The 21,677-nt window shown below is 48.3% G+C and overlaps 1 protein-coding gene across 1 annotated transcript in view; it reads left to right on the top strand.

The window, feature by feature from the left end:
• Positions 1-21,305, top strand: part of VAMP2 (vesicle associated membrane protein 2) — a 30,762-nt gene extending 9,457 nt beyond the window's left edge. The window contains exons 2-5 of the mRNA XM_077261682.1: positions 17,911-18,025; positions 18,120-18,278; positions 19,286-19,337; positions 19,906-21,305. Coding sequence (XP_077117797.1) covers positions 17,911-18,025; positions 18,120-18,278; positions 19,286-19,337; positions 19,906-19,922 — 343 coding nt within the window. The 3' untranslated portion in view covers positions 19,923-21,305. The remainder of the gene's footprint in view (positions 1-17,910; positions 18,026-18,119; positions 18,279-19,285; positions 19,338-19,905) is intronic.
• Positions 21,306-21,677: the final 372 nt, after the last annotated feature.

Below are 21,677 nucleotides of genomic sequence, written 5' to 3'. Positions count from 1 at the left end.
GGGTCAGGACTAAGGTAAGGGTTAGGAATATGGCTTGGGCTGGGGTTAGGGCTAAGAGTAGGGTCAGGACTAAGGTAAGGGTTAGGAATATGGCTGGGGTTAGGGCTAAGAGTAGGGTCAGGACTAAGGTAAGGGTTAGGAATATGGCTTGGGCTGGGGTTAGGGCTCAGAGTAGCGTCAGGACTAAGGAAGGGTTAGGAATATGGCTTGGGCTGGGGTTAGGGCTAAGAGTAGGGTCAGGACTAAGGTAAGGGTTAGGAATATGGCTGGGGTTAGGGCTAAGAGTAGGGTCAGGACTAAGGTAAGGGTTTGGAATATGGCTTGGGTTAAGGTTAGGGTTAAGAGTAGGGTTAGGAATATGGCTGGGGTTAGGGCTAAGAGTAGGATCAGGACTAAGGTAAGGGTTTGGAATATGGCTGGGCTAAGGTTAGGGCTAAGAGTAGGGTCAGGACTAAGGTAAGGGTTAGGAATATGGCTGGGGTTAGGGCTAAGAGTAGGGTCAGGACTAAGGTAAGGGTTAGGAATATGGCTTGGGTTAAGGTTAGGGTTAAGAGTAGGGTTAGGAATATGGCTGGGGTTAGGGCTAAGAGTAGGGTCAGGACTAAGGTAAGGGTTTGGAATATGGCTGGGCTAAGGTTAGGGCTAAGAGTAGGGTCAGGACTAAGGTAAGGGTTAGGAATATGGCTTGGGCTACGGTTAGGGCTAAGAGTAGGGTTAGGGCTAAGAGTAGGGTTAGGAATATGGCTTGGGCTGGGGTTAGGGCTAAGAGTAGGGTCAGGACTAAGGTAAGGGTTAGGAATATGGCTGGGGTTAGGGCTAAGAGTAGGGTCAGGACTAAGGTAAGGGTTAGGAATATGGCTTGGGCTTGGGTTAGGAGTAGGTTTAGGACTAAGGTAAGGGTTAGGAATATGGCTTGGGTTAAGGTTAGGGTTAAGAGTAGGGTTAGGAATATGGCTGGGGTTAGGGCTAAGAGTAGGGTCAGGACTAAGGTAAGGGTTTGGAATATGGCTGGGCTAAGGTTAGGGCTAAGAGTAGGGTCAGGACTAAGGTAAGGGTTAGGAATATGGCTTGGGCTACGGTTAGGGCTAAGAGTAGGGTTAGGGCTAAGAGTAGGGTTAGGAATATGGCTTGGGCTGGGGTTAGGGCTAAGAGTAGGGTCAGGACTAAGGTAAGGGTTAGGAATATGGCTTGGGCTCGGGTTAGGAGTAGGTTTAGGACTAAGAGTAGGGTTAGGAGTATGGCTTGGGCTGGGGTTAGTGCTAAGAGTAGGGTCAGGACTAAGGTAAGGGTTAGGAATATGGCTTGGGCTATGGTTAGGGCTAAGAGTAGGGTTAGGAATATGGCTGGGGTTAGGGCTAAGAGTAGAGTCAGGACTAAGGTAAGGGTTAGGAATATGGCTTGGGCTCGGGTTAGGAGTAGGTTTAGGACTAAGAGTAGGGTTAGGAGTATGGCTTGGGCTGGGGTTAGTGCTAAGAGTAGGGTCAGGACTAAGGTAAGGGTTAGGAATATGGCTTGGGCTGGGGTTAGGGCTAAGAGTAGGGTCAGGACTAAGGTAAGGGTTAGGAATATGGCTTGGGCTAAGGTTAGGGTTAGGGCTAAGAGTAGGGTCAGGACTAAGGTAAGGGTTAGGAATATGGCTTGGGCTAAGGTTAGGGTTAGGGCTAAGAGTAGGATTAGGAATATGATTTGGGCTGGGGTTAGGGCTAAGAGTAGGGTCAGGACTAAGGTAAGGGTTAGGAATATGGCTTGGGCTAAGGCTAGGGTTAGGGCTAAGAGTAGGGTTAGAAATATGATTTGGGTTGGGGTTAGGGCTAAGAGTAGGGTCAGGACTAAGGTAAGGGTTAGATATATGGCTTGGGCTAAGGTTAGGGTTAGGACTAAGAGTAGGGTCAGGACTAAGGTAAGGGTTAGGAATATGGCTTGGGCTAAGGTTAGGGTTAGGGCTAAGAGTAGGGTTAGGAATATGATTTGGGCTGGGGTTAGGGCTAACAGTAGGGTCAGGACTAAGGTAAGGGTTAGGAATATGGCTTGGGCTAAGGCTAAGGTTAGGGCTAAGAGTAGGGTTAGAAATATGATTTGGGTTGGGGTTAGGGCTAAGAGTAGGGTCAGGACTAAGGTAAGGGTTAGGAATATGGCTTGGGCTAAGGTTAGGGTTAGGGCTAAGAGTAGGGTTAGAAATATGATTTGGGCTGGGGTTAGGGCTAAGAGTAGGGTCAGGATTAAGGTAAGGGTTAGGAATATGGCTTGGACTGGGGTTAGGGCTAAGAGTAGGGTCAGGAGTAAGGTAAGGGTTAGGAATATGGCTTGGGCTGGGGTTAGGGCTAAGAGTAGGGTTAGGAATATGGCTTGGGCTGAGGTTAGGGCTAAGAGTAGGGTCAGGACTAAGGTAAGGGTTAGGAATATGGCTTGGGCTAGTGTTAGGGCTAAGAGTAGGGTCAGGACTAAGGGAAGGGTTAGGAATATGGCTTGGGCTGGGGTTAGGACTAAGAGTAGGGTCAGGACTAAGGTAAGGGTTAGGAATATGGCTTGGGCTAAGGTTAGGGTTAAGAGTAGGCTTAGGACTACAGTTAATGATAATGGTAGCTTTAGGGCTAGGATTAGTGCCAGGGTAATAAACAAACTTTTTCTAATTAGATTAAGACTAGGTTTAGTGGTAGGATTATCGCTAAGACTAGGGTTAGGGATAGGATTAGGTTTAGTGCTAGAGCAAAAATAATTCCATAAAAATAAATACAAAAATGTAGTAAAAAAATATAAGAATGCATCACTTATTTTTTATTATGTTATATCTAATGGTCCACTGGGGGCCCAAACTACTTGTCTTGTCTTTGTCCTGCAGCCCCTTATCGATATGGAGACCACCCTATAGGTGCCGCAAACACTGACTCCACCTCACTGCATTTACAGCTCACTACACAGGACGGTGTCAGTGTCCCAGGACCTTATAGATATAGCCATGTACATGGTGTGAATGACACTATCAGTGAAAAGCGGTGATCACACATGGTCACATCTACACAAATCCGTCATACACTTGCACTAGGACTGGTTTTGGTGCGGCACATGCAGGTCCGGGGCCGAGCTGTGGGGCTACAGCTGCCCATCCCTCACACACAGCACTGTGCAAAACTTTTAGGCAGGTGTGGAAAAAAATGTCGCCTCCATCATCAGTATCTGGTGACCACATGTCTCCTCCATCATCAGTATCTGGTGACCACACGTCTCCTCCATCATCAGTATCTGGTGACCACACGTCGCCTCCATCATCAGTATCTGGTGACCACACCGTCGCCTCCATCATCAGTATCTGGTGACCACATGTCTCCTCCATCATCAGTATCTGGTGACCATCTGTCACCTCCATCATCAGTATCTGGTGACCGCATGTCTCCTCCATCATCAGTATCTGGTGACCGCATGTCTCCTCCATCATCAGTATCTGGTGACCGCATGTCGCCTCCATCATCAGTATCTGGTGACCGCATGTCGCCTCCATCATCAGTATCTGGTGACCATCTGTCGCCTCCATCATCAGTATCTGGTGACCACATGTCTCCTCCATCATCAGTATCTGGTGACCATCTGTCACCTCCATCATCAGTATCTGGTGACCACATGTCTCCTCCATCATCAGTATCTGGTGACCGCATGTCGCCTCCATCATCAGTATCTGGTGACCGCATGTCGCCTCCATCATCAGTATCTGGTGACCATCTGTCGCCTCCATCATCAGTATCTGGTGACCACATGTCGCCTCCATCGTCGGTATCTGGTGACCATCTGTCGCCTCCATCATCAGTATTTGGCGGGCAGTCATCAGATACATAGACTGAAGGAATCCAGAGGTTTAGAAAATCAGTTTTTCCATCAGTTGCAGATCAGTGACGTCTCCATCTGGTGATTCCCATCATTCCACCACTTTCCTTCACAGGAATACGCAGTATATGCCACAGTACATGTGTACGGGGCTGTATACACCTTGTGTACTCCTTACACCTCACGTTGCACATATACGAGGCTGTATACACCTTGTGTACTCCTTACACCTCACGTTGCACATATACGAGGCTGTATACACCTTGTGTACTCCTTACACCTCACGTTGCACATATACGAGGCTGTATACACCTCGTGTACTCCTTACACCCCACAGTGCATGTGTAAGGGGCTGTATACACCTTGTGTACTCTGTGTACGCCACAGTGCATGTGTACGGGGCTGTATACACCTTGTGTACTCCGTATACCTCACAGTGCATGTGTACAGGGCTGTATACACCTTGTGTACTCCATACACCCCACGTTGCACATATACGAGGCTGTATACACCTTGTGTACTCCTTACACCCCACAGTGCATGTGTAAGGGGCTGTATACACCTTGTGTACTCCTTACACCCCACAGTGCATGTGTATGGGGCTGTATACACCTTGTGTACTCCTTACACCTCACGTTGCACATATACGAGGCTGTATACACCTTGTGTACTCCGTATACCTCACAGTGCATGTGTACGGGGCTGTATACACCTTGTGTACTCCGTATACCTCACAGTGCACATATACGAGGCTGTATACACCTTGTGTACTCCTTACACCCCACAGTGCATGTGTACGGGGCTGTATACACCTTGTGTACTCCTTACACCCCACAGTGCATGTGTACGGGGCTGTATACACCTTGTGTACTCCGTATACCTCACGTTGCACATATACGAGGCTGTATACAGCTTGTGTACTCCGTATACCTCATGTTGCACACATACGAGGCTGTATACACCTTGTGTACTCCGTATACCTCACAGTGCACATATACGAGGCTGTATACACCTTGTGTACTCCTTACACCCCACAGTGCATGTGTACGGGGCTGTATACACCTTGTGTACTCCGTATACCTCACGTTGCACATATACGAGGCTGTATACAGCTTGTGTACTCCGTATACCTCATGTTGCACACATACGAGGCTGTATACACCTTGTGTACTCCGTATACCTCATGTTGCACATATACGAGGCTGTATACACCTTGTGTACTCCGTATACCTCACAGTGCACATATACGAGGCTGTATACAGCTTGTGTACTCCGTATACCTCATGTTGCACACATACGAGGCTGTATACACCTTGTGTACTCCGTATACCTCACAGTGCACATATACGAGGCTGTATACACCTTGTGTACTCCTTACACCCCACAGTGCATGTGTACGGGGCTGTATACACCTTGTGTACTCCGTATACCTCACAGTGCATGTGTACAGGGCTGTATACACCTTGTGTACTCCATACACCCCACGTTGCACATATACGAGGCTGTATACACCTTGTGTACTCCTTACACCCCACAGTGCATGTGTAAGGGGCTGTATACACCTTGTGTACTCCTTACACCCCACAGTGCATGTGTATGGGGCTGTATACACCTTGTGTACTCCTTACACCTCACGTTGCACATATACGAGGCTGTATACACCTTGTGTACTCCGTATACCTCACAGTGCATGTGTACGGGGCTGTATACACCTTGTGTACTCCGTATACCTCACAGTGCACATATACGAGGCTGTATACACCTTGTGTACTCCTTACACCCCACAGTGCATGTGTACGGGGCTGTATACACCTTGTGTACTCCTTACACCCCACAGTGCATGTGTACGGGGCTGTATACACCTTGTGTACTCCGTATACCTCACGTTGCACATATACGAGGCTGTATACAGCTTGTGTACTCCGTATACCTCATGTTGCACACATACGAGGCTGTATACACCTTGTGTACTCCGTATACCTCACAGTGCACATATACGAGGCTGTATACACCTTGTGTACTCCTTACACCCCACAGTGCATGTGTACGGGGCTGTATACACCTTGTGTACTCCGTATACCTCACGTTGCACATATACGAGGCTGTATACAGCTTGTGTACTCCGTATACCTCATGTTGCACACATACGAGGCTGTATACACCTTGTGTACTCCGTATACCTCATGTTGCACATATACGAGGCTGTATACACCTTGTGTACTCCTTACACCCCACAGTGCATGTGTACGGGGCTGTATACACCTTGTGTACTCCGTATACCTCACGTTGCACATATACGAGGCTGTATACACCTTGTGTACTCCGTATACCTCATGTTGCACATATACGAGGCTGTATACACCTTGTGTACTCCGTATACCTCATGTTGCACATATACGAGGCTGTATACACCTTGTGTACTCCGTATACCTCATGTTGCACATATACGAGGCTGTATACACCTTGTGTACTCCATACACCCCACAGGGCATGTGTACGGTCGGGGCTGCATACCCCACTTTGGGGGTTGTGTATTATTTTGGGTGAGCTCTATGGGCCGCAGACCTGACGTTGGATGTATAGTATAGAGAATGTTGACTACTGTATGTACATTAAATATTCCCCTTTGCATCACATTTCTGGAGTGTGCCAATTATAAATTATCTGACGTTGGATGTAGTCACATTAGCAGCGTCTCCCTTTCCTGCCAATAACTGAGATCCATCATGGCTGCCGGTTTTGCAGCACGTCCGTCCTCTAGCTGCCAGATCTAAGGGTCTGTTCCTCCAGTAAGTCAGGGGTGTATTGAGGTTAGCCATTGAGAAGCCTGTGGTCGCCGGGCGGCGCCTCATGTGGGCAGCGAGGTCTTTATGAAATATATATGGCTGCCATCACAGCTCCATATCTGTCTGACATGATGACCTCGGTGGGAGTTATGCCCATGGACTTATTTGCTGTCATCCAAATTTCCCCAAAACAGGAAAAAATGTTCCTGAATTCAGTGTTTTGGGGAAAGCTGAGTGATAGCCGACATTCACCATCACCATAGAAACGGAAGGCTACTGAGGAGAGTGGCCATTTTGTGTAGGCTGGACCAATACTAGCAATACGAGCAAACAATATCCCACCCCGGCCGTATAAGATGATTAATAAGTCGCAGTCGCACGCCTGCAAATCAATACTAAGATGCTGATGGCTCACAAAATGGCCGCCTCCTGAGGTGAAGGCATGAAATACGAGGATGTGGCAGCGGAGGTCCGGACATCCTTCGCTTTGTCATAGGGCCCGTGCTCCAATAATGCTGGCTGTGATCGTATCTAATGGGGCGTTACACATTGTATAATAGCGGCCGAGACCTGTTTGGCTGCCGCCACATTTTCCCTTTCACAAGCCCTGGGTAGCCATGTTTATTTGGTAGCTCCCAGATAGATCCCAGCAAGGTGGTCACCCATCTTTTCCAGGGTTGTAAACAGCAAAAATGTCTGCTTATGCTGCAATTGGATGTGTAATTAGATTGTTACCGACTTTTCCCAATAATAGATAGAACTAAGTGATAGTAATACATGACAGATCAGAGCTTGTTCTCTAGGCACAAGAATCAGTGCTTGTGGTCTAGGCACCGGGATCAGTGCTTGTTCTCTAGGCATCGGGATCAGTGCTTGTTCTCTAGGCACCGGCATCTGTGCTTGTTCTCTAGGCACCGGCATCTGTGCTTGTTCTCTAGGCACCAGGATCAGTGCTTGTTCTCTAGGCACCAGGATCAGTGCTTGTTCTCTAGGCACCAGGATCAGTGCTTGTTCTCTAGGCACCAGGATCAGTGCTTGTTCTCTAGGCACCAGGATCAGTGCTTGTTCTCTAGGCACCAGGATCACTGCTTGTTCTCTAGGACCAGGATCACTGCTTGTTCTCTAGGCACCAGGATCACTGCTTGTTCTCTAGGCACCAGGATCAGTGCTTGTTCTCTAGGCACCAGGATCAGTGCTTGTTCTCTAGGCACCAGGATCAGTGCTTGTTCTCTAGGCACCAGGATCAGTGCTTGTTCTCTAGGCACCAGGATCACTGCTTGTTCTCTAGGACCAGGATCACTGCTTGTTCTCTAGGCACCAGGATCACTGCTTGTTCTCTAGGCACCAGGATCAGTGCTTGTTCTCTAGGCACCAGGATCAGTGCTTGTTCTCTAGGCACCAGGATCAGTGCTTGTTCTCTAGGCACCAGGATCAGTGCTTGTTCTCTAGGCACCAGGATCACTGCTTGTTCTCTAGGACCAGGATCACTGCTTGTTCTCTAGGCACCAGGATCACTGCTTGTTCTCTAGGCACCAGGATCAGTGCTTGTTCTCTAGGCACCAGGATCACTGCTTGTTCTCTAGGCACCAGGATCACTGCTTGTTCTCTAGGCACCAGGATCACTGCTTGTTCTCTAGGCACCAGGATCACTGCTTGTTCTCTAGGCACCAGGATCACTGCTTGTTCTCTAGGCACCAGGATCACTGCTTGTTCTCTAGGCACCAGGATCACTGCTTGTTCTCTAGGCACCAGGATCACTGCTTGTTCTCTAGGCACCAGCATCAGAGCTTGTTCTTTAGGAACCAGGATCACTGCTTGTTCTTTAGGCACCAGGATTAGTGCTTGTTCACCTAAGTTCTCCATAAACCGATATAACATACATCAGTGCTTGATCTCTAGTCACCAGCCCTCTTTTGTGCTGAAAATACTTTTCTTCAAGTATCCCCCTAGCAAAACGTCCAACTTATGATCCCCCAGCAGCTCAGTGTTGTCACAGGGTTCTTTTCGGCAGAAGGTTTTACCCCCTATTTAGTGGGTAGGATAACAGGCCCGTCTCTAAGGGTAGCTGAGCCCCAAATGTCCAGTTCTATAATAGACAATAAGAGGCTGTCACAGCCCCACCCCCACAGTAATAGCTTAGGTGTTTTTTTATTCCTCCTTACCCTGCTTAAAGTGGATCCATCATTTGCCATAAACATACAGGAAAGCTATATATGTCTGTACCGTGTTAGCCAGTGGATAGAAAAATATTTAGAATTGAGAGTCCTCAGTGGCTGATACCTTTTAATGGCTAACTGAAAAGATGGTAACAAATTGCAAGCTTTCGAGACTACACAGGTCTCTTCATCAGGCATAGACTAATACAAATTCTGAAGAACAGGGGCGTAACTACCGCGGTCGCCATTGCGACCGGGCCCCGCAGGTCAGGGGCCCCGGGCCGGCAGGTCTGAGCAGGGCCGGGCTGGCCATCGGGCACTTCTGGCAAATGCCAGAAGAGCCGATGCCAGTAGTGGGCCGCTGCACTGTTCCTCCCCCAGTGCCGCCGCCGCCGCATTTAACTATACCGGCGTCTATGACACCGGTATAGTTCAATGCAATGATGGAGGAGAGAGCGTCACCTGACGCTCCCTCTCCCATCATTCCCCGCTCTGCCTCTGACAGTACACTGCGGGTGCGCGATGACGTCATATCATCGCGCACCTGCAGTGTCCTGGGCAGACTGCAGCCGCCAGGAGCAGCGCGGGCAAAAGGAAAGGTGAGGAGAGTTTTTTTTTTTCTTTTTAACCGGACTGTGGGGCCATTATCGGGGGGGGGGGGGGGGGAGATGAGATGTGGGCTGTGCTGTATATACCCCTGTGCGGGCTGTGCTGGATATACCACTGTGAGGGCTGTGCTGGATATACCACTGTGTTGGCTGTGCTCTATATACCCCTGTGTGGGCTGTGCTGGATATACCACTGTGAGGGCTGTGCTGGATATACCACTGTGTGGGCTGTGCTGGATATACCACTGTGAGGGCTGTTCTGGATATACCACTGTGTTGGCTGTGCTCTATATACCCCTGTGTGGGCTGTGCTGGATATACCACTGTGAGGGCTGTGCTGGATATACCACTGTGTGGGCTGTGCTGGATATACCACTGTGCGGGCTGTGCTGGATATACCACTGTGTGGGCTGTGCTGGATATACCACTGTGAGGGCTGTGCTGGATATACCCCTGTGCGGGCTGTGCTCTATATACCACTGTGAGGGCTGTGCTGGATATACCACTGTGCGGGCTGTGCTGGATATACCACTGTGCGGGCTGTGCTGGATATACCACTGTGCGGGCTGTGCTGGATATACCACTGTTCTGGCTGTGCTCTATATACCACTGTGCGGGCTGTGCTGGATATACCCCTGTGCGGGCTGTGCTGGATATACCACTGTGAGGGCTGTGCTGGATATACCACTGTGTTGGCTGTGCTCTATATACCCCTGTGTGGGCTGTGCTGGATATACCACTGTGAGGGCTGTGCTGGATATACCACTGTGTGGGCTGTGCTGGATATACCACTGTGAGGGCTGTGCTGGATATACCACTGTGTTGGCTGTGCTCTATATACCCCTGTGTGGGCTGTGCTGGATATACCACTGTGAGGGCTGTGCTGGATATACCACTGTGTGGGCTGTGCTGGATATACCACTGTGCGGGCTGTGCTGGATATACCACTGTGTGGGCTGTGCTGGATATACCACTGTGCGGGCTGTGCTGGATATACCACTGTGCTGGCTGTGCTGGATATACCACTGTGAGGGCTGTGCTGGATATACCCCTGTGAGGGCTGTGCTGGATATACCACTGTGCGGGCTGTGCTGGATATACCACTGTGTGGGCTGTGCTGGATATACCACTGTGCGGGCTGTGCTGGATATACCACTGTGCTGGCTGTGCTGGATATACCACTGTGAGGGCTGTGCTGGATATACCACTGTGCGGGCTGTGCTGTATATACCACTGTGCGGGCTGTGCTGGATATACCACTGTGCGGGCTGTGCTGGATATACCACTGTGCTGGCTGTGCTGGATATACCACTGTGCGGGCTGTGCTGGATATACCACTGTGCTGGCTGTGCTGGATATACCCCTGTGCGGGCTGTGCTGGATATACCCCTGTGCGGGCTGTGCTGGATATACCACTGTGAGGGCTGTGCTGGATATACCACTGTGCGGGCTGTGCTGGATATACCACTGTGCTGGCTGTGCTGGATATACCACTGTGCGGGCTGTGCTGGATATACCACTGTGCGGGCTGTGCTGGATATACCACTGTGCGGGCTGTGCTGGATGTACCACTGTGCGGGCTGTGCTGGATGTACCACTGTGCGGGCTGTGCTGGATATACCCCTGTGCGGGCTGTGCTGGATATACCACTGTGCGGGCTGTGCTGGATATACCACTGTGCGGGCTGTGCTGGATATACCACTGTGAGGGCTGTGCTGGATATACCACTGTGCGGGCTGTGCTGGATATACCACTGTGCGGGCTGTGCTGGATATACCCCTGTGCGGGCTGTGCTGGATATACCACTGTGAGGGCTGTGCTGGATATACCACTGTGTGGGCTGTGCTGGATATACCACTGTGCGGGCTGTGCTGGATGTACCACTGTGCGGGCTGTGCTGGATATACCACTGTGCGGGCTGTGCTGGATATACCACTGTGCGGGCTGTGCTGGATGTACCACTGTGAGGGCTGTGCTCTATATACCCCCTGTGCTGGCTGTGCTGGATATACCCCTGTGCGGGCTGTGCTGGATATACCACTGTGCGGGCTGTGCTGGATATACCACTGTGCGGGCTGTGCTGGATGTACCACTGTGCGGGCTGTCCTGGATGTACCACTGTGCGGGCTGTGCTGGATATACCCCTGTGCGGGCTGTGCTGGATATACCACTGTGCGGGCTGTGCTGGATATACCACTGTGCGGGCTGTGCTGGATATACCACTGTGCGGGCTGTGCTGGATATACCACTGTGCTGGATGTACCACTGTGCGGGCTGTGCTGGATGTACCACTGTGCGGGCTGTGCTGGATGTACCACTGTGCGGGCTGTCCTGGATGTACCACTGTGCGGGCTGTGCTGGATATACCACTGTGCGGGCTGTGCTGGATGTACCACTGTGCGGGCTGTCCTGGATGTACCACTGTGCGGGCTGTGCTGGCACCCAACACCATGTTGCAGTGCAGGAGATTCCTGCAACAGTCCGAGGCGTATCTAGGGGAAGGTGGGGGGGGGGTAGGGCGGGGGAAGGTGGGGGCCCCATTTGGAAGTTCGCACTGGGGCCCATAACTTTGTAGTTACGCCACTGCTGAAGAATCACATATTTATGCACAACACAGCACAGAAAAATGCCATAGATAAGACAGGTGACGTGAAGGAGAATTACCATGAGTGATAAACAGTTATGTCCATAAATATTGGAACAGTTCATAGATAAGGAATGTTTTATTGTCCTCTGATTGGGGTTGGTTCTGTGTTGTGATGCCTCCACAATGTCTGAGGAGCAAATTCCTTAACTGATGTAAGTTGACATAAATCCATGCGACACATTCATTCCTGCACTGAGTGTCAAAGGTGATCATCAGGTTATACTCACAGACCCTTGTGTCTCAAGACAGAAGACAGAAGAGTCTGGGAATATAACCTGTGCCTGATATTTTTCGGTAAAAGTCGCTGTTCGGTGCAGGCCTTGTAATAAGATGAGGCAGATACTGACACAGGTAGTCAGCACTGGTCCCGGCAGATTATTTATAACAATGGACAATTTTTTTTATTCATTACACAGCAAAAATGATCATTTTTTTCCCCTGACTCATTAGAAATTCGTTCTTTCTGGCAGCGCGTCGCCCTCCTGATTCAGCTGTCGGCAGCCGTAGCCAATAATGAGTAATGCAGATCTCTGCGCTGTAATAACGCACTGAGCCACCAGAGGGAGCTCCAGACTGCAAAATAGATCAACAGTAAGGGCCTAGTGGTGGGGAAAGCCACCTTGTAGTACTGTCAGCTTCTGGGAAAGCTGGGTGATGACTCGTGTGTATATTACTACAGGGAACGGTCGCTCCAACTATCCCAGACACCCTGAGTGACCGGGATATGTGTCAAAGGTGTATAAGTGTATGTGCCATTCTGGAGTCTGGGAAAGCTGGGTGATGACTCGTATTTTACTATAGAAAGGGTCACCCCATCTATCCTAGACTCCCCAAGTGACCGGGATGTGTGTTGGAGGTGTGTCAGTGTATATCTAGGCCATTCGGGAGTCTGGGAAAGCTGGGTGGCAGCTGGCGTAGCCCAGTATGGCAGCCGTTGTCTTTCCTCCCCACGCCGTGGCTTCCGCTGCGTCAGGCTGTCACACAAGCTGCTCTGCAGTCAGATGAATCACATCCTACACCATGAAGGATAGTTTTGCTCCGTTTTAGTGACACTCACCGACATTTATGGGCTCCGGATCACAGACGTGGAGTCAAGGACTTGTGGCCGAGATCGTCCTAATCGTGTGTCATTATTGTCACCAGAAGGTTTATCATTCCCCCGAAGGAGGTCCGCACCCAGCTTTCCTGGGATCCTGAATGGCAAATGTTCCCATGACAACGCTTAATGTTTTACCATAAAGAACGCTAGGCCTCGGAGCAACCAATCAGAATCTGTCCTTTTAGTAGTTTGCTAATCATCTCGCCTCCAGGATTATAGGACAACTGGCTCCTTCTGGAGATGATCTCATTTGCATACCTTTTTTTCCCATGAAGCTTTGCTCAGGAATAAGATTCCCCCAAAAGGACTAAAAATGAAAACTTGAATCCCTATGACAACACTTAAATGCCAGTGTATTGGAGCGAGGAGCACGAGACGTCCTCTGCTGGGGTCAGTCAGTGTTATCATGGGGACACTACGGAGCGCTCGGCTCCCAGCCTGATCTCTGCCGTCATTCCATCATAAAGCAGGAAGTGTTGTCGTAGGGACATAACATGATGTATTCCTACTATTGTTTATGAAGAGGCTTTAATATAGAATATCTGGATGTCTCCTCTCACGTCACAGCGATGAGGCCGACTGCGAGATATAATGCATCTGCTCGTAACCGCACAGCGCTGATTATAGGATTAACCCCTCAGTGGGAAGAGGTTCTCCAGCTATAGCTGCACTAATGTATGCAGGACATAGATAACAGATAGATAGATGATGGATAGATGATGGATAGATGATGGATATATGATGGATAGATGATGGATAGATGATGGATAGATGATGGATAGATGATGGATAGATGATGGATAGATGATGGATAGATGATGGATAGATGATGGATGGATAGATGATGGATGGATAGATGATGGATGGATAGATGATGGATGGATAGATGATGGATGGATAGATGATGGATGGATAGATGATGGATGGATAGATGATGGATGGATAGATGATGGATGGATAGATGATGGATGGATAGATGATGGATAGATGATGGATGGATAGATGATGGATGGATAGATGATGGATGGATAGATGATGGATGGATAGATGATGGATGGATAGATGATGGATGGATAGATGATGGATGGATAGATGATGGATGGATAGATGATGGATGGATAGATGATGGATGGATAGATGATAGATAATAGATAAATTATATCTTATTCGCATTGTTCTGTTTTCTTGTGTTCATCTTCACTTCTCTTCTACTTTGTCTTGTCATTTTCTTCTTGTCTTCCTTGCTCCCATCTTCTGTCATATTTTTCTGCACCATCTTTATCATTGTCTTGTCTTTTTCATCTATATGATCTTCTTCGTTGACTTTCTATTGTTTTTATTTTTTCTTCCTCTATCGCTTTTCTCTTTGTCATCCTTTTTTTGGTTGACCTTCACTTTCTTTTACCTTTCCGTGGTTTCATCTTCATCATCTTTCCTTCTGTTTCCTCATTTTCTTTGTTGGCTTTCTATTCCTTGTATATTTTATGTCTTGTTCTTTTCTACACTGCTCAAAAAAATAAAGGGAACACGTAAACAACAGAATATAACTCCAAGTAAATCAAACTTCTGTGAAATGAAACTGTCCACTTAGGAAGCAACACTGATTGACAATCAATTTGACATGGTGTTGTGCAAATGGAATAGACAACAGATGGAAACTAGATGGGCATTTCCTGAAGGAAATACATGGTGCTTGAACAGCGCTGCCAGCTTTACAGCAGCACTTTCCACACCCGGGACCAGGGGAGCACTTACTTTTCCACACCCGGGACCGGGGCGCACTTACTTTTGCACACCCGGGGCCGGGGGCGCACTTACTTTTGCACACCCGGGGCCGGGGGCGCACTTACTTTTGCACACCCGGGGCCGGGGGCGCACTTACTTTTGCACACACGGGGCCGGGGGCGCACTTACTTTTGCACACGGGGCCGGGGGCGCACTTACTTTTGCACACCCGGGGCCGGGGGCGCACTTACTTTTGCACACGGGGCCGGGGGCGCACTTACTTTTGCACACCCGGGGCCGGGGGCGCACTTACTTTTGCACACCCGGGGCCGGGGGCGCACTTACTTTTGCACACGGGGCCGGGGGCGCACTTACTTTTGCACACGGGGCCGGGGGCGCACTTACTTTTGCACACGGGGCCGGGGGCGCACTTACTTTTGCACACGGGGCCGGGGGCGCACTTACTTTTGCACACGGGGCCGGGGGCGCACTTACTTTTGCACACGGGACGAGTGAGTGTCATAGTCACTTTATTCTGATGTTTGACTTTGATAAATGATCATGTCCTAAAATGGACACCGTACATTTGCATAGCTGCCATCTTTGGAAGGTCAAGTTGGGGGTAATGGAAAGTTCGCCATTATTTCCTATGGGAATTTTTTGTATTTAAAATGCGATTTTTAAAAAAACTACATATCGGATAGACTATAAAAGTCATAGCACACCTGTCCCCACCGAGGGCTTCGAAACGCCACCTGAACGGGGTCTCTGCGCCGAGCGGTTCGGGCCGCATTAATTGCGGAAAACGCGGAGAAGAATAATAAAATATAAGAAATCGGATCACAATATGTTGCTTGAACCTAGGAGATTCAAGCACCATAATTATTGGCAATTATCAAGCCCCCCTCTATAAAGGAGTGGTTCTGCAGGTGGGGACCACAGACCACATCTCAGTACCAATGCTTTCTGGCTGATGTTTTGGTCACTTTTGAATGTTGGTTGTGCTTTCACAGTTGTGGTAGCATGAGACGGACTCTACAACCCACACAAGTGGCTCAGGTAGTGCAGCTCATCCAGGATGGCACATCAATGCGAGCTGTGGCAAGAAGGTTTGCTGTGTCTGTCAGCGTAGTGTCCACAGGCTGGAGGCGCTACCAGGAGACAGGCCAGTACACCAGGAGATGTGGAGGGGGCCGTAGGAGGGCAAGAACCCAGCAGCAGGACCGCTACCTCCGCCTTTGTGCAAGGAGGAACAGGAGGAGCACTGCCAGAGCCCTGCAAAATGACCTCCAGCAGGCCACAAATGTGCATGTATCTGCACAAACGGTTAGAAACCGACTCCATGAGAATGGTGTGAGTGCCCGACGTCCACAGATGGGGGTTGTACTCGCAGCCCAACACTGTGCAGGACGATGGCATTTGCCACAGAACACCAGGATTTTTCTTCCTCCTCCTCATAGATTACTTATCTCTTTTTTGTCTTCCTCTTCTGTGTTTTTTTTTTCCGTCATCTTTTTTTGTTAACCTTCTTGTAGTTTTTAGTTGCATTTTTTCCTTGTTTTCATGTTCACCAGCTTCATGTCATTTTTTTCTTTACTTTTGTTTCGTCATTCATCATCTTTTTCATTGACTTACTATTCCTTTTCTTGTCTTCCTCTTTTCCACCATCTTTTTCTTCTTCACTTATTTTTGCTTGATCTTCCTTTTTTGTGTTTTTTTTGTTACCTAGTTTACCTTGTGCTCATCTTCATTAATAATGTCCTTTCCATCTTTATTATCTTTCCTTCTTTATCATTTTCTCTGCAGTTTTTTTCCTTTTTGTCTTCCTTTTCTAAATTGACTTTCTCTTCCTCTTTTTAATTTTTGACCTTTTCTATAAATTTTTTCTTTGTTTTCATCTTCACCATCTTCATGTCACTTTCATAATCTTCATTGACTTAATATTCATTTTATCTTTTTTTTTTTCTTTTTCTTCTCTATCATCTTTCTCTTTGTCAAAGTTTTTTTGTTGACCTTTTTCTTTTACTTTTTTTGGTCTTGTTTTCATCTTTATCATTAATGTAATTTCTATCTGTATTATGTTTCCTTCTTTCTTCAGCATCATCTTTGTGGAGTTTTATCCCTTTTTCTCTTTTTTTTGCTTCATTTATGTCTTTTACTTTTTTGTTGTTACATCTTCCTTTTGTTCAACTTCATCTTTAATGTAATTTAAATCATTATCTTTCTTTCTTCATCATTTTCGTTGTAGAGCTTTTCTCTTTTTTTGTCTTAATCTTCTTTTTCTGTCTTAATCTTCTTTTTCTTCACATTTTTTTCAGCTGATTTTTTTTTTTGTTAATTTACCTTGTTGGTGCCTTTTTTCCTTGTTTTCATCTTCACCTTCTCCTTGCCTTTTTTTAATCTTTTTTTTTCTTATTTATCATCTTCTTTTGTTGACTTTGTAATTGTTTTAGCCTTTTTGTCTTTTATTATCTTTATCTTTTTTCGGCTTGATCTTTTCTTTCTTTTTTTGTCTTTTTTTTTTCCTTGTTTCCTTCCTCATCCTTCTTTTCTTCCTCGTGCCTTTTACCGTTTCATCACCTTCTTGTGGTTTTTGAAGTTTCCTTCTTTTTTATGTTTTTATAATAACGTTAGTGCAGAATCGGATGTTATAGGTGTATACTGTGTTTGTAAATCCTCCTCCTCGATGGCCAGCATCGGCCTCGGCTAAAGTCACAACATTCCTCCTCTGATAAGTGCCCCGACGTCCATTGCTGTACCCTCCATCTGCAAATCCTATACCTCGTGGATTTACAGGACGGATATAACCCTGTTTGTAAATGTGGGCAGATGATCCAGATTACATATATTTAGATCTTATTTATTTATACCTTAAACTCAAACCCGCGGCTATTTTTCCTCCTGCTGCAAACCCCCGTGCCCTCATTGCCCCAATAAAGATTGTAAATGATTGGCTCCAAAGTTGACTCCATATTGGGTTACCTTCTGAGGGAGCCATGGCAGACATTGTCATGGGCTAGGCCCACCGGACATGGTAATATGAGGCAGTCAAAGTTTTCTCTCTCTCTTTTAGGTCTGCCCCAGCTGCTGGTCCCCCCGCTGCCCCCGGTGAAGGTGGAGCACCCCCAGCTCCCCCCAACCTTACCAGCAACAGGAGGCTCCAACAAACCCAGGCACAGGTCGATGAGGTGAGTCCTGAGGAGACGAGGTTGGAGATACACCATGAAGATACATCCATACGACGGACAGAGTGCGCTCAATGTCTGTTCTCCTCCCCTACAGGTGGTGGATATTATGCGTGTGAATGTAGACAAGGTTTTGGAACGAGATCAGAAGCTGTCCGAGTTGGATGACCGCGCGGACGCTCTGCAGGCCGGAGCCTCGCAGTTTGAAACCAGCGCGGCCAAACTTAAGCGCAAGTACTGGTGGAAGAACCTCAAGGTGTGTATAAAGGCTGTCTACCTGATCCTCCAAAACTATGGCCACCACTGCTATGGCCTCGAAATCTATGGCTTAGATTGGGATGCTCTGGAGGGAATGGGTGGAGTTGTTGGGTCGAGAGATAAATTAAGGTTCAGCTCATTTAGACATTAGATACATCACAAGCCCACTTCTGCCACAGTAGCCACAACTGAAGTCCATGGCACGAAAAGTACCAGTCGTTGTTGGTCCAAAACACTTTGAAGATATGACATTGGATTGTCTGTTTTGGGTCGTCGAGAATGGGCCAATCCATTAGATCAACCAATACACTGGTTCGAGATTGGGCCAATCAGCCGGATGGAGATTTGACTGATCTGCTGGATTGACATCGGCTTGATCTACTGGACTGAGATTAGATCAATCCAAAGTCTCAAGATTTGGTCATTCTACCGGATTAAGATTATACTGATCCACCGGAATGAGATTACCCCAATCCATCGTGTTGAGATTGGGACGATCCTCTAGACTGAAATTTGGACAATCCACCGGTTTGAGATTGAGGCGATCTACCGGATTAAGATCGGTCTAAATGAGATTACCTTGATCTGTCAGGTTGAGATTTGGCCTATCCACTAGACTGAAATTGGTGCTATCCACCGGTTTGAGATTGAGATGATCTTCTGGATTAAGATCGGTGTGATCCGCCGAAATGATATTGCCTCGATCCATCAGGTTGAGATTGACTGATCCACTTTACTGAAATTGGGACAAAGCCACCAGTTTGAGATTGGCCCAATCTCAATCTGGCAGATCGGCTCAATCTACTTGATCGAGAGAGGGTTGATTTGCTGAGTTGAGATTTGTCCCGATCTGCTGAATCGGGATTGGGCCCAGCCATAGGTGTTGAGTGCCGTACGACCTATTTGTACTGCCATTTTGCCCTTTTTCTATTAAAGTCCTCACATTGACGATCCTTTGTTGGCTCAGCCATGGCTAACTTTCTCCATTTTTTTTTCTCCCCTCAGATGATGATCATTATGGGAGTGATATGTGCTATCATCCTCATCATAATTATTGGTGAGTGCCGCGTGTGTTATTGGCGTGTTTATATGTAGTGTGTGTATATGTAGCGTGTGCATATATAGTGTGTGTATACCCGCTTCTGTGATCTGTGCTGTATATATATACATGGCTGACTGTACTAACCTCTTTTTCTCTTTTGCTTTTTTTTCTCTCTTCCTCCCATCACCTCCTCCCTTTCCATCTCATCATCTATGACCCTTGTCCCGCCTTTCTGCACTCCATGCCTTTTTCTTATAACACCTCGGCCTTCCCACCCCTCGCCTTCTGTCTGCCCTCGCCTTCTGTCTGCCCTCGCCTTCTGTCTGCCCCGCCTTCTGTCTGCCCTCGCCTTCTGTCTGCCCTCGCCTTCTGTCTCCCCTCGCCTTCTGTCTCCCCTCGCCTTCTGTCTCCCCTCGCCTTCTGTCTCCCCTCGCCTTCTGTCTCCCCTCGCCTTCTGTCTCCCCTCGCCTTCTGTCTCCCCTCGCCTTCTGTCTCCCCTCGCCTTCTGTCTCCCCTCGCCTTGCCTACTGTCTCCCCCGACATTTTGTCACCCCCTATCTCTGTGTTTCCTTTTTCCAACCAGTTTACTTCAGCACCTAAGGACCGCGTATCTCTCCCCCCACCGTCTCTCTGTCTAATTTTTCTCCCCTCCTTCGCCGGATCTATCATCATCTCTACCCCCCAGCTGGGACCAGACAAAAACTCGACATAATTCCCTCCTTTTTTCCCGCCTCTCCCGCCCCCCTGCCCTCCGAACACAGGGAAGTGGGGACATGTTGTGTAGAAGCCGTCCCTTCTCGCTCTCTCCCATGTAAATACCCGATGACTGGAGACCCCCTAACTTATATATATACACACACATATACATATATATATATTTAATTTGTCCGTGTGCAGGTTTTTCTGTTCCCTCGTTTTCCCGTGACGCTGTGTGTCTGTGATGTTTATACACTTACCCCCCCCAGCCCCACGGGGGGAGGGAGGGGCAATTACCCCCAAACTGGTCTCTTATATACCCCCCTCCTCTGCCCTCTCAAAATATTTTTTTTTCCATTTTTTTTTTTAAGTTAATTTGAGGATTTAATGGAGGAGAATTACGTGTGTGTGTACAGTATGTGTGTAATAAAAAATAAATAAAAATAAAATAAAAATATATATATAATATATGAATCCTCACATCCCTGCCCCTACCCCCCATCCCGGTATGCCAATAGATAAGGTTGAAGCAATGGACCCCTGGCTCTTGGATTTCTCAGAAGGCTCCACCATGCGGCTGGTCGGGCACTTAGGGAGGGGACCCCCTTTTGCTTCCGCTGATCTGGAGGGATATGGTGTAAGGATTTGGGGCGACGCTTCCCCCACTCCCGTGCCCTCGTTTTTTCTGCCTTGCAGGGGGCAGAACCGGCAGGTGGAGACCCAGAGAGGGTCAGGAGATTATAGCGAGGGCAGGTTAGCTTCCTAGCCGCCCCCTTGCCACATTAGGAGGGAAGTGGCACTGCGAGGTGGCATGGGATGCTTTGTATTACCCCTCCCCCGATGGGGGTATACTTCCTAAATTACACTGCCCCTCGTAACCATATATGCCATGATGGGTAACTGTGTCAAATCCCAACTTTTACTACCCCCATAACTGAAATAAGAGAGGACGCCATTTATCCCGAGGACTCACCTTCTTACACCCGTGACATCCAAACCCCTGCATGGGAACGGCCATTATGTAGCTGCAACCAGCCGGGCAACGAGGCACATACCAAGCTGAGACTGCCCCCCAAATTCCTACCCCGCCACCCCTCTGCAGAATCCCCCCCCATGTGCCTGGTTGCCCTGTGAATCATTAGGAGGGAGGGGGGCGAGTGTGTCCAGGGGCAATAGGGTAAATCTCCCCCTCTCTCCTTGTTACCCCTCCACCTTCTGAATTTCCCCTCCCCTCCTCCTAACCCACAACATAAATATTAAAATAAATGTTGTTTAACCAAAAAAAAAGTGGTGTTCTGACTGATTATTTCGGAGGAAGGCATGGAGACGGGAGTCCCATATACATCGCCTATCGAAAAGGGCATTCACCTGGGAGCCCGTGTATGAATGGAGCTGCGGTGAGCATGTGCAAACTCGGCTCCGCCTACTGTCTATAGCGCTGGTCACTGCACATGCTCACTACCGCTCAGGAGCCCCCTGTACTCGACAGTGGCGGGGTTCACAGCCTCCAAACTCCACATCTCTCATCTACTCCGCGGGTAAGTAATACATATTGAATATGGGACAAGTCGTCTACGTATCGAAGCGATAATAGGAAACCATCTGCTTTACATGAGACTTCATGTCCGCCATACACAGACTTGTTTTAGATTCCTCCCA

This window comes from Ranitomeya variabilis, chromosome 5 (assembly GCF_051348905.1).
Source record: "Ranitomeya variabilis isolate aRanVar5 chromosome 5, aRanVar5.hap1, whole genome shotgun sequence".
In the NCBI taxonomy this organism is placed as follows: Eukaryota; Metazoa; Chordata; class Amphibia; order Anura; family Dendrobatidae; genus Ranitomeya; species Ranitomeya variabilis.
The sequence above is the reverse complement of the archived record's forward strand: the minus strand, read 5'-3'. Positions and strand labels throughout refer to the sequence as shown.